This window comes from Diabrotica undecimpunctata, chromosome 1 (genome assembly GCF_040954645.1).
Source record: "Diabrotica undecimpunctata isolate CICGRU chromosome 1, icDiaUnde3, whole genome shotgun sequence".
Lineage (NCBI taxonomy): Eukaryota > Metazoa > Arthropoda > Insecta > Coleoptera > Chrysomelidae > Diabrotica > Diabrotica undecimpunctata.
Window position 1 is genome coordinate 17,506,535 of NC_092803.1, and position 13,608 is coordinate 17,520,142.

Consider the following 13,608-nt stretch of genomic DNA (forward strand, 5'->3'; position numbering starts at 1 on the left):
AGAAATTTTGATAACTACAATATTATACAATTGCACACCCACACAATCTGTACATCCATTCCTATTCATTGTCTTACAACTGTCACCTTCCAGAACAAAACATAAAATCTCAATAAATAACACACATTTCATAAATATATCTCCAGAATAAACTTAAATAACTTTAAAGAAATTAATGGTATAGAACATTACTTTCATAAAACAAACAATACATTCCACCTATCTCTACTTCATTGGATAAAATCTGTCTCCTCAAGAACTTCCCAGTTTACTGTTAAACAATTACAATAGTTAACCTGAGTTCTCCAATCAACAATCCAAGATAGTTTGAACCATGTTCTTTCAACCATCAATTAATAGAGTACCGGCATCATTTTAACTTTGTATCGTGACCTGAAGATGCTTTGCATATTATAGAAAGCGAAACCGGTCGTCCGATTAGTTAAATTAAATTGATTGTGAGTAAGTCTAACTTATTATTTCTTTCACCTTTTGAAATGGACTCACACAAGCAACACATTCATGATCCTAAAAAGTTGTTTATTAAACATATAAGCGGGAAATTTTTGCAGAATTTTCTAGAGATGTTGGTCGGGCAACAAGAGCCCATATTTTGGAATCTGTCTCTTGTTATATTGAGAAGTCATAAAGTTAAGTAGCTGACAGATCAGCTGGTCCTGGAGCTCCAACTCGATCAGTTTGATCAAGTGAGTTTTAAGTTTACAAAAATCTTGGGCCATTTAGCTTGTCACCAAAGCATGAAGACTAGCATTCTGATATAATTAAATAGATTAGCTGTACATGTTTTTATATCATGAAGATATTATTGTGGGGGTAGCTTCAATAAAACAAGATTGCTAAATTCGTTTATAAATATTTATCTAATTAAAAACAAAATGCATATAGACAAAAATCAGGATTAACAGTTACTTCTATATTGGAAGATATTGTTAAGTATATACAATATTTTATTAAACGTTTCCTTTAGCAGTTAAAAGCCTTCCAGAAGGTACCATCAACATCGACAGAGCAGATAAAAGACGGTGACTCGTAGAAAAATATATATTTATATATATTTCAGATTGCTGATGGCACTTTCTCATCAAAGCAAGGCAATAAGTTAATAAAAGCTTCAATCATCATATTCGACAAACAGATGTTCAATTTTGGGCTCAAGCCAGTCCTGGCAGACTGCTTGGTGGGCTTGGAATGGGTACTACCACACTAAATTTCGATGAGAATGGATTATTATTTGAAAAGTTACATTTGTTTACTTTATTGGATATCCATGTTACTATCACTTATTATTTATCTTAAAAAATTGGTATCAATAGAAATTGTGCTACCATTTTCTTTGCAGTTATCATTAATAAAACTACGACATCATAGATCTATCATTCGTAATAATTTCTGCTCAAAAACCTTACTTTGTCATAAATAATAGATCTTAAATATAATGTTGCCAATCGTTATTTATAAATTTAGCTAGATTCTCCACTATTAGCAATACGTATTCGTATTTGCACTCGCGATATAATAAATTATAAGATCTGATTAATGGCGTGCAATGAAAATGGCAGTACCTAAAAATCACAATAATCTTTTGTTCATATCACACATGATGATGTTTTTATGTAACGATACATGTCAAATAAATTATTTCAAACAAAAACCAATATTCCGTGTTTATAGATTGTACAGTTTCTCTATTTTCGATGTAATTTACGAGCTAAAGTTCCGAGATGGGAACTTTAAATACTCCGGTAATTAAAAAAAATAAAAATAGGACTCTCATGTTGATAGTGATTAGCATTATATCGGATTGATTCGGTTCAGTTACTTAGACAACACAAGATGGAGCAGTTAGATCTAACGCAAGTTAGAATACCGCTTGGTAACCGGAATTTTCCATGAGACACAAAAAATGAATACATCAGAGAATATTATCATGCAAGGTAAACATTGGGTACTGATTCAAAGTACTCTACTACTCATACAGGTACTGATTCAAAGAGACACGACAAAAGCATGATCTTAGAATCATAGCCAACTTATATCAACAACAAACAGTTAAAGTAGAAAACAAGTACTCTGAGCAATTTAGTATACTACGAGGAGGTCGTCAGGGATGTGTCTTGTCGCCGATGTTATTCGACATTTACTCTAAGCATCTCCTTAGACATGCTCAGAGTCATCATCTCATTAGAGAAGCTTTGGATGACATTGAAGATGGAATATCAATTAACGGGATTTCCATAAATAATTCCAGGTATGCTGATGACACCGTTTGACTTGCCGATAGTCCAGAGGGACTCCAACGGTTAATTGATAGAGTAGAAGCTGCTGGCAGACGGTATGGTATGCGTCTTAACATCGGCAAATCCAAAGTAATGACCATCAGCAAAAAATCATACCTTTAACCATTAGTTTTTTTTAAGCAATGAGATACTTGCAAGAGTTCAGAATTTCACATAGCTGGACCGTAACCTGAACGAAAATTGATATCACTACCGTGAAATCCATATTAGAATGGAGAAATCCCGAAGTATATTTAAGAAAATGAGGAATGTACTGTGAAACCTGCGGCATAATATACATATTAGATTGCGAGTGCTCAAGTGTTCTCAACTTTTTTGTATGGAGTAGAAGCTTGGACATTGTCAGAGACCACTAGTAAGAAAATAACAGCTTTTGAAATGTGGTGCTTCTTTTATTAAGATAAGGCAATATAAAACAATTTCAAATCAAAATAAAATTCTAATTACCTATTTCAACTTGTTATTAAATAAAACAATACGAATTTAAGAAAACGTCACTGAATGAGAAAAAATAAATGAGAATAGTAATTTAAAATTGGAATTGATAAAAAATATATGTCGAAATAGAACATTTTTAATGGGTTCTTAACAGTGTCATCATTGTATATCCGCATAAGCACAACAAAGCTTCTAACTTAGGTCGGCATCGGCTATAAACGCTTGTAGTCGTGAAACTTCAATCCGCACTCGCTGTCTTGAGATGCTCAAGTTGGTGTTATCGTAGAATCAAGTAGAATGTTACGAATATCGTAGACAAATCATGTCACCAATGAAGCTCTCTTGCAAGACAAAGAACAACTACTTTTAACGGTAAAACAAAGAAAATTGCATATAGCATATCCTTCAACTTACTATACAGGGTAAAGTAAAAAGAAAAAGGGGACCAAGTAGATGACCAGGTCATTTCGTGGTTTAAGAACTTAAGACAGTCCACCGAAAAACTTCGTTTGAATTAATTTGGGAAGCCGTGAATAAGGTTTTGTGGGCTCTAGAGTGACTGGCCAACGTTCGATGAGGATAGGGCACTGCAAGAAGAATATCCCTATTTGACCCTTCAGCATGAACGCATTGAATAATCATAGGTTAAAAATTACGACACGTTTTATCAGAAATTTTTTTCTTAAGAATTAATTATGGATATAATTTCGTTCTACTTCAACAACTACTTACCGAAAGTTTTTTGAGTTGTATTATTTCGACTAAATTATATAAAAATCAAATTCTGAACTTATTAAAGACTCTCATATACATACTATAATGTATATAGCGGCTAACACGAACATTTGAGAAGAAAAATTCGATAAATAACTTTTTTTTTATCAATAACTTCTATTAAAATAAAAAATAAAACAAATTAAATCCATTTTGTATGAAGTCAAAATAAGAATGGTTAACCCGCCAGCAGGAATGCAAATACTCTGATTTTGGCTTCATCAAGTACATGGAAATTTCTTACAGTAAAAATTGTGGCGATTATTAACCACTGTTTCGCACGCCTATTTAATTTTAGCTTTTTTTTAAATTCAAATCTCGAAGAAAAGAAGCTTCTATTTGGACTTAAATTTAAATAGTAGGGCTAAAAACTTTGTCTTTGAGCAAGTGGCTCTATATTAAGCCACATTAATGTTACGTGATTCTATATTTTGATCCTACTATATATTTAGTTCCCTAATCTCAACTGACAAACAAATTTTGATAAAAATAGTTTTCGTTACTGATTTATGTTCAACATTCAGGTCCACATACACTACTTAACCTGACCATAAAATAGGAACGTATTCTTTAGAGATGGACGAATCGGATACGACCCAGATTAGTGAGTCGGAACTGTGAAGATTATTTTAAACGGGACACGGATTCATAATTAATAACTAAAGTGAGGCTTGTTGGGTATGTTTAGTACATTACGTATATTGATGAAGAGTCTGGATTCGACTCATAAATAATATATATCAATTACATATACAATATACATAACTATTAGAATGATTAGAATGAGTAATTATTATCAGAGCTACAGAAAAAAATTAACGGTACTCATAATATATCCGATATAGTCCATTAAAAGTAGAAAAGTTGACTCGAGTGACTTATTACACACTACAAAAACCCAAAACTTATCTTTCTGCTGAATGCTTATTCTGCAGCTGTAAGGCAGAAAAGTTTGATTCTTCCACATCATTTGTATCCAGTTAATGATACATTAAAAAAAATACATTCCTATGTCGTTTCGTACAATAACAAAACGATGAGCCTTAGTTGTTGAGAAGGAAATTTTCATTTTTCTGTTGTAATGGGAAATTTCTGTTATAATGGGAAAATATTACAATAAGAACGGATATTAGGTAAAAAATATATAATATAATTTAAATCAATGTGTAACAATTAATTTTTAATAAAAAATGCCTGGTCCATAGATAATGATCCAGATATAAAAAAAGACAATGTTTTTCGCACATTTAGTGACTAGTCAGGTCAGGTTTATAGACAACTTACATTCAAGATACACTAAATGAAACAGCCTCGAAACATTTAGCAGGAATAGCGAGGCGCGTATTCATCGATTGCAGGCACAGTAGTCGTTAGTGTATTTTGAATGTAATTAGACTATAGTGTGCGTCATCAGTAATTAAGTTATGCCATTCCAAGCCCGCCAAACAATCTTAAACAAGAAATACCTCGATCTCAGCTGCCATTAAACGGAAAGTGACACAAAACTGTTGTATTGAGTGATATTTCTCTTCAATATATCCGCACAAAGTCCCAAAACTCTCTCGAATCGTGCTCTATCTAATTTGACACATTTAAGCGGGCCACATGCGACCACGGTGGCGGCTCTTGGTCTGTCCAGCAGAAGAGCAATCTCTCCGAAGTAGTCGCTTGGTCCCAATCTACCGACCTCTGTAGGTTCTTCACCCTCGATTCTGTTCTGTTTAACTACAGCCGTGCCTTCTACGATAATGTAGAAATCGTCGCCGGGCTCTCCTTGGCGGACAATGGTCTCGTTGTCCTCAAAACTGACGGGTTCAAGGGCGTCAGCAACTGTGAGACGTTCCCATTTGTCCAGGTTTTCTAATATAGAAACCCGGGAGAGGAATTCTTCGTACATTTTTCTCTTACGTATTGTCGAGCCCATGAGGATTCTTCTGTAGGAGTCTCTGTCGATTCCCCACAGTTTGACGTCAGTTTTGGCTTTGACGGTAGCTGCCCTAGGGGTGCCGTATATGAGCGCAAGCTCTCCGAAGCTGCCGCCCTCGCTTATGGTGGTAACAAGTTCATTATTTACATACACTTCTACTTCTCCTTGGTCTATGACGTAAAAGTTGTCTCCCTCATCTCCTTGTTGAATTATGGATTCACCTGGAAAGAAAATTATTGTTAAAAATGCTGACTGTACTAACACATTTATAAAATAGGTCGTAAAAAAGATAATTGAAAAAAGAATACCAATGGAGAAATTGCCACTAATTATTATGGATAAAGTTTCAAAATCATAGTCACTGTAATACTAATATGTAGGCTATTCATTTTAATTTTTAAAATACAATTAAGTTCTAGATTATAATTATTAGCAGAGAACAGACACTTGGATTTACGTTTACAGATATAGGCCATTTTAAAAAATTAAATGGCGGCAGAGAAATAAGAAACTCCACTTTTAAATTAGCACATTCAACAGATAACAAACAACAGGCTAACTGAAATCACGCCAGAGATATGAGCAAATGTTTGCAGGCATATTAAAAAACTGAAGAGGAGTATTTCAGCCTAGAATTTATTATAGATGAAGCGCATGAATTTATTATAAATTTAGAAGATGATAGCGTGTCCAATAGTGACTACGATGCCACAAATAGCCAACTATAGATGCAAATATGTTTTCCTGAATTTCAAAGCAGTTTCAGTCGAGTTTCAGCAGTAGGTAGTGAGAGATCCTTCGAAGTAAGCGGATGTTTCAAGCAGTCCAGTGACCAGTGAACAGTGAAGAAATCCCAGGAACAACACTGTGTGAATCCCAGGAGCAACTTGGCGAAAGTAGGCAATTCTTCCCATTTACAATTTCTGTGCACCTGTACGAATTTTAATTCAAATTTCAGTTCTTTTTCTATCATTCACTAATTTGTTATTTATTTTCCCTCTAAGAAATATTTTACATAAGCATAATTATAGAGTAATGTTTTTCTGCATATGAAAATTAACTAATTTGTTTTAAGTGTAAATAGTAGGTTACATATATATTAAAAATGTGTACTTTGCTATAACTCTCTATAAAGTGAATTACCGAAATTTATTTCTGTAGGAAAAATGTATGTCAAATGTTAGTTGTTTTCATTGTGTATATATATAATATTATATAAATGTAATTTAGAGGTAATAATGGAAATATAGGTATTTTTAAATATTAGAATCAATAGGCCTGAATCAATAAAGGAGGACTATGGCCAGTGATCCAGATCTTGTATAATAGCTTAATTTTATTCATTGATGGGAATTCATAGTTTGTTTCTAATTCTTTTTTTGTATTATATGTAATATATTTTTAGATTAAATGTGATATGAACTGTTTTTTTGGTATAAAGTGATTTTGTATTACTTAATCTACTATTTACATCAGATATTATAATTTCACAAAGGTTCTGAATCTGTTTTTCTGTGGCGTGTTTAACTTAGATATTATTATATAGGATTAAACTGCAATTGATTGTAATGAGAATTACATCTTACTTTTGCTTTTAAAATTGAAAAAAAAACGCTAGAAAAAAGTCGTGAAAGATGTAATTCTAAGCTTAAGTAAGCCTTTATGTCACTAATTTAATACCACCAACTTATAAATCCCAAATAGGGCTAAAAATGTTAGATTGAAAGGTGCTCAAATTTATAGAAAAAATGGTCAGAACATTCATGCTTTCTAGATATGTAATATGCTGCCATTCTGTAAAAAGAACTGGAAAATAGATATCTTCTGTATAACAATAAACTGTAGTACAAAATACATAATTGGATATTGTTTTTTATGGGGTATGCAAATCTGCTTAGCTTCTCGAATAGCTTCGAAAAACATGCGTTTTATTTCGCTATTCAACATTTTTTTGACACACAATCGGATGGTAAAGTTGCTTCAGTGTCAAAATATTGACTGTTGTCAGATCAACTGAATTTTGTGTCAATTTTTTTTGTTAACAATTTTTCGAACTTTGAATATACAGGATGTCCCAAATTGGTATGTTTTGCGGGGTATATTGAAAACTAAAGGAAATAGGAAAAAAGTAGTTAAGATTGCTCATTCAAATCATCAATAGCTCCCCACATTAGCAAGATACAGGGCAATTATTGAAAAATGTCAAAAACGACAAGGTTATACATCTTTATTAAGAAAAATTTTAAAAAACATTATTGGAACTTTTGATAGATATATTATGAAAGTGTTCAGTGGCGTACAAAAATTTTTTTAGGGTAAAATATTTTATAAATAAAATTGTCACGAAATAGAACACACTATGTTTTATTACTTTTTTTTAAGGAATTTTTTGTGAACTATTATTATCTGCATAATAAAATGTTGGAATGTATTATTGAGTGTTTTGTTTCTATGTGTCTTCAATGTGATGCCAAAGAAACAATTTATTTAAAGAGTAGCTCCAACAACTGAGTATATTATTAGGTGAAAGAGAATTAAAAATGAAAACGAAAAATATTAAAATATATAGGGTGTCCCATACTGTATCTCACTTATGTGGGGAGATCTCACATAAGAAACATATATAATCATTAACTTCTATAAAGGAGTGTTGGTTTTCCCATTCTGAGTGTAAACAGTATACAGTTACCATCTCACTACTTCTTGTGATAATATTCTTAATTATAGACCAACCCTGACCTAACTGCTGGACACTGATTAAACAGCAAGATTGATTAAAAAAAGCAGCTAATTCATCCAAAGCACTAAAATATGCAAATATCTGCCAGCACTGTTTTGGCTACTGCATTTTGGACTGCCCACGACATTTTGTTTAACAATTGCCTTCTTACCGAGAGAGAAAAGTAATTAACAGTGAATAATAAATAACATTATTGACTTTGACAGTGAATATTAAATGGTATTAATCAACATGTCACAAATTGATTAAGTATAACAGTAAAAAATAGACAAATTGCTTTCGCAACCATCATATTCTTCAGATCTTGTCACCAGTGACTACTGGATACCTACACACCTCAAAAATATATTCTTGTGAAAAATATTTGATGAAATGATGAAGTCGACGAAACATATTTTGAGGTGAAAAACAAATTATTCTCCAAAAAAGCCTCAAGTTATTACACACATAGGAATTAGTATATCTGTCAAATTTGGTTACATTTTGTTAAATGTTAGTTAATTTTGTTTTTGAAGTTCTTAATTCTTGTGTTAATTTGTATGATATATTCAGTTCTACAATAGACCAAAACATTCAATATATTTACTCATATTCTATGATGTACTGATTTACACATCAAGAATTATTAAATCTACTATATACACAATTATGAAACAGAAAAGCAGATAAGGAATGCAATATGTCACATGTAGTTCAATATTAAAGCATCAGAAATATAAATAAAGTAAAAATAAAGATATAAAATGTAAAAATTGTCTAAATATTTACATATTACCAAAAAAATCAAAACTTAATGTTCAAAAAACAACTTCAAATGAACTTAAAAATCCAATAGGCAGAACATAGTAGCATGCAAGGAAATATTGTTATATCTATCAAGTTCAAATGAAACCAAGTTGCAAGAAAAATCATTTGATGTGGAAAATCAAGAACAGAAAGAAATACTTAAAGAGAGGAATGTAGGAGTAGAGTCAAAACTCAGAAAAGGTTAAAAAAACTGAAAAAAATGAATGATAATGAAACTTTAATAACAATCATATGTCTGAAGAGGTATGAAGCCCTTCCAGAAAGAAAGAATAAGAAATATATGTTAATAATGTACATTAATCAATATTTTTAAAAAGTTTTCTTACTCCCCCTTTACTTAATGTTTTATATTCAAATGCCATTCATAAGCAAGCAAATATTTTAAGAGAAAAAACTAATATTCACTTAATTTTACAGCAAAATACATAAATTTTACAAAAGATAAATAAGAGATATCACTGGATTGTTTGCATATGATATGTGATTTTTATGTTTTATCTGACATAAAAAATGTATTTTGGAAAGAATGGAAGCCCTGATCTCAATGACATATGCTTTTTTATTAAATTAAATGCATACTTTGTCAATGCTGAGATGACACTTATGATAACACCTTGACCTATTTTCACAGCTTGTGCTGAAATACATAATCTTATATAAAAATTAATGAAGTAAAGAATTACCTGGAAGACAATTTACTGGAAACATAGCATCAAAAATGTCAGATCTTTCATTTTCATCCAAATGGGAGAACAGAACATTTTTGGCAATGGCTTTGGAGAGCGCAGCCATTGTTTTGTAGTCTTTTGGAACGACCTTTTTGACATAGCTGGTAGCGTCTTCCTCGCTCACGGGCTCCGCAGATATTCCTCCTCGACGTCGGGCAGGCTGTTGAGCGTGGGCTGGTAGAGGAGACAAGTCTTCAGTGTCCTCAGGAGACATCGCTTGTTGTTTAGCGTCCAGAGCTTGTTCTCGTTCCAATTTTTGAAAATGTTCTCGGAGAAACGAAATGGGATTCGACGGACGGTTTATACATAACTGAACGATGCAATCCTTGAGAACCTGCTGGATGTTGTGAGCCTGTACGTAGGCCTCACATTCACGCAGAGCTTGTTCTTCATCGAAATTTGTGGTCATATTTTATTTTTACAATAAGGTACTGATTTAATAACTGCACTTTAAAATCACTTGCGTATTTACGTCAAATTTAGACGTCTTAAAATATAAAAGTTTTCTTTTTTCACATAAGGATGTACTTGCCTGTGGCTATGTTTGTCAATGTCAATTTATTTATGTCAAATTTTTCATCAAAGGAAATAATCGATAGCAAGGAAACATTTCGATTGCATTTAAAATTGATTTATTTATTATCAACCTTAAAAGGGAAAATAATCAAAAAATCCCAAAATAAACAATTTTGTAAGTACTTTACGTCTGTTAATTGTAATTAATATAGTTACAAAATAATATTAACATTTGTATTGGCTTAATTTATTTAATGAACAATTATTGAATTTTCCAGTAGCTGCATGATATCCTCAGGCAATAAAATCAATATTCGTAATTAACCAAAAGAGAAGAATGTGGTTATGTTCCATTAGCATTAAATTAACAAAGTAAAACAAAAATGTTTTGTAGATTTTGTATTTCTACACTTCCAAAAAGGCATAATGGTTAGTAAAACCATGGTTTTCATTTATCTACACAGGACTAATCATCTTCATTTTCAGGCATCAAAAGATATTCCACAGTGGTTAAGGCTGCAGCACCCCAAGCAAATAGGTCCAATAAAGATAGCATTCGCAAAGAAATTTTAGAATACAGGCACATGTATCCAGAATTTCTACCAGATCCTAAAATTGAATTTAGAAATACGCTCCGGGAAAAACTAGAACGAAATGATATGTTAGCCAGGAGAGCTCATATTAATATCCCAGAGTTTTATGTTGGTAAATAAGTTTATCTAGTCAATATATGTAATTATTCACTTATTGTTGAATATAGTAAATATTTCGAGTACTATATTTTGTTTACTCTCAGGTTCAATCCTAGCAGTGGAATCATCAGATCCCCATGCACCAGGGAAACCCCACAGATTTGTTGGAATATGCATTCAAAGGACAGGCTGTGGTCTTCGTGCTAAATTTATTTTGAGGAATATCATAGATCATCAGGTAAATTTAAACTATTTTATACATTATATAGCTGGTTCAGTCAGCTTGGGAATATTTTGACAGAGTCATTGTTGAAAATATATAACACAAAAATTCTACCACACCTTATAAAGCCTGCACACACACAGACAGCGGTCTAACATTCTAAGTTCTACATCCTTTTCTGGAGTTCTAAACACACACATGTGGTAATCAATTAACAGCATTCCAGTTTCTTTCCAAGTATTCAACCTTAAACATGTTCTCAGATAGTTCTTCTGATGAAGAAACATTACTTTTGTTAATCCTTAGAGTTCTCACATTCTCTGTCTTTCTGTGAATAGAACTCCAGACTGCAATAGTTCTCACTGACTACCAAGCCAAGCTCTCAATTCTGGCAGTATGTGTTATTAGATTGGGATGTAAGTACGGCAAAGAACACAGAACTCCAAATGCCTGACCACTGTCTGTCTGCATGTGGAATAATAGCTGAAATAAATTTATTGCAGCTGACTTTTGTATTGAAAAAAGAAGAATAATGAATAATGGAAGTTTAAATTAATTAATTTTTATTAAAAACATTCTATTTGGAAATACTAAACTATAAAATTTCAACAATAACCTTCTTTTAATTGATGCTGTTTTATTTGGTTAATAAACTGCATGTGGATATTTTTTTACTTCAGGTTACAATTAATATTGGAATTGAGTTTGGTTGTATAGTAACTTCTATTTAGACACTCAGTTGAAGTAAAATTTGACCAACAGAGCAAAAAATTAATTGGGACTGACCTCAGTGAACAGAGTATACCTTATTTTCTTTTATTGAGACTGGGCAACCAAGTTTTATAAGGTTTTTCAATAAAAATATATAAACATTTTATGTAGAACAATTTAATAAGTCTTTTCCAGGTGGTTTATTATATAAAAGTTCTAATTTGCTTTCTTTTTAAGGGAATTGAAATTTCTTATGAGATGTATGATCCAACATTATTAAAAGTTGAAGTATTAAAACTAGAAAAACGCCTAGATGATGAGCTTCTTTACCTTAGAGATGCCCTTCCAGAATATTGCACTTATGATCCAAACATGGAACCTGAAATTTTACCAGAAGGTACATATTTATTAAATTTCATTTTCCAGAAATATATAAATATCTGCTCGATATCTGCCTTTTATTTGTAATAAATAAATATAAATATAACTATACCTACAGATATATATAGTTCAATATTTGCCCCACAAAAAGATCATAGCTCATCTTACATTTTTTATTTTTTTAGTTGACGTATAATGGTATTTTTGTTACATTTTTAGGTTCTCAAATCCCAGTAAACACAACCAAAGTGAAGTTGAAACCAAAACCATGGTTAGAAAGGTGGGAACGGAAAAATCTTCAAGGTGTTCAAGATTTGGGATTACCTGAAAAGTTCTATAAGAGAGCTGCAGAATTAGCCACACCATGGGAGAAATATGATTTAATGAAGGAATATATGTAAGTAATGTACAAATTTATGTTCTTTTTTAACATGCACGACCCAAAATACAAATTAAATTGACAAAGACCAAATATAGCTGTCCTAAAAAATAAATATAACATCAAGTTATGTCTGACATGCATTCAACAACTACTGTAAAGCTAAAAAAATAAAAGGGTCTGAAAATACAATTGAGAAAAAAGACAATTAGAGTTAGCTTAAAAGTACAACCTTACATGGGAATAAGGAGAAGCAATAATACATAGCTTAAACATGAGATAAATCCAATAATTAGTAGATTTATTGGAACAGCGGAGTAAATTTAAAAACATTAAAATGTGAAAGTATAAACAGACTAGGAAACTAATTTGAATTACCAATTACAATAAGTGTGGATTAGACAATATGAAATATGGATATTTATAGATAAATTATATTGTGTCTGGTCTCTTTCATACCAAAAATCAATCCTTTCACAAGAACAAAATTTAAAAAAATCTTCGGAACAAAATGAAAATTATAAAGCAACTGGATCAGATAACATCTGTGAAGAGTTCCTAAAATTTTTAATAGAGAAAACTTGACCCAACCACTTGTAACGAAGAATATCTACCTGAAGATTGACTAAAATCTATATTTGACTTAAAATCTGACCAAAGTCATCAGTTTCTGCTAATCAGTCTAAAGAATTATTAATTTAAAAAATTCTACATAATTTTATACATAAAACATGGAACAAATTTTAAATAAATTTTGCTTGGGTTTAGCTAACAAAAATAAATTTGGTACCATATTTGTATATTTCTATATATTTTTGTAGGCGTACAATTCCTGAAGAAGATCAATTGGAAATATTTGGTGAAATTGATAGCAAACTCCAGAAACTACAAGTACAAGGAAGAAAAATGAAGAAGAGGGTCTTTGTCAAACCGACAAAGTTAGCTTAAGGTTGTAAATAAATTTCTCATTAAGA

At 31.6% G+C, this 13,608-nt stretch overlaps 2 protein-coding genes across 3 annotated transcripts; one reads left to right on the forward strand and one right to left on the reverse strand.

Moving 5' to 3' along the window:
- Positions 1-3,449: 3,449 nt before the first annotated feature.
- Positions 3,450-10,279, reverse strand: Pka-R1 (protein kinase, cAMP-dependent, regulatory subunit type 1). Its single transcript, XM_072537701.1, has 2 exons — positions 9,688-10,279; positions 3,450-5,678 (listed from the first exon to the last, which is right to left on the reverse strand). Exons 1-2 carry the CDS (start codon positions 10,139-10,141, stop codon positions 5,014-5,016), a joined length of 1,119 nt encoding a protein of 372 aa, XP_072393802.1. The 5' UTR covers positions 10,142-10,279; the 3' UTR covers positions 3,450-5,013.
- A 9-nt stretch (positions 10,280-10,288) lies between these two features.
- On the forward strand, positions 10,289-13,608 carry mRpL19 (mitochondrial ribosomal protein L19). 2 transcript variants are annotated; one of them, XM_072537716.1, is made up of 7 exons: positions 10,289-10,423; positions 10,527-10,677; positions 10,735-10,953; positions 11,045-11,178; positions 12,112-12,271; positions 12,475-12,652; positions 13,456-13,608. In XM_072537716.1, exons 2-7 carry the CDS (start codon positions 10,632-10,634, stop codon positions 13,580-13,582), a joined length of 864 nt encoding a protein of 287 aa, XP_072393817.1. In that variant the 5' UTR covers positions 10,289-10,423; positions 10,527-10,631; the 3' UTR covers positions 13,583-13,608. The 2 variants fall into 2 exon arrangements, with proteins under 2 accessions (XP_072393817.1, XP_072393828.1); XM_072537727.1 differs by lacking the exon at positions 10,289-10,423 and having other exon boundaries at positions 10,521-10,677.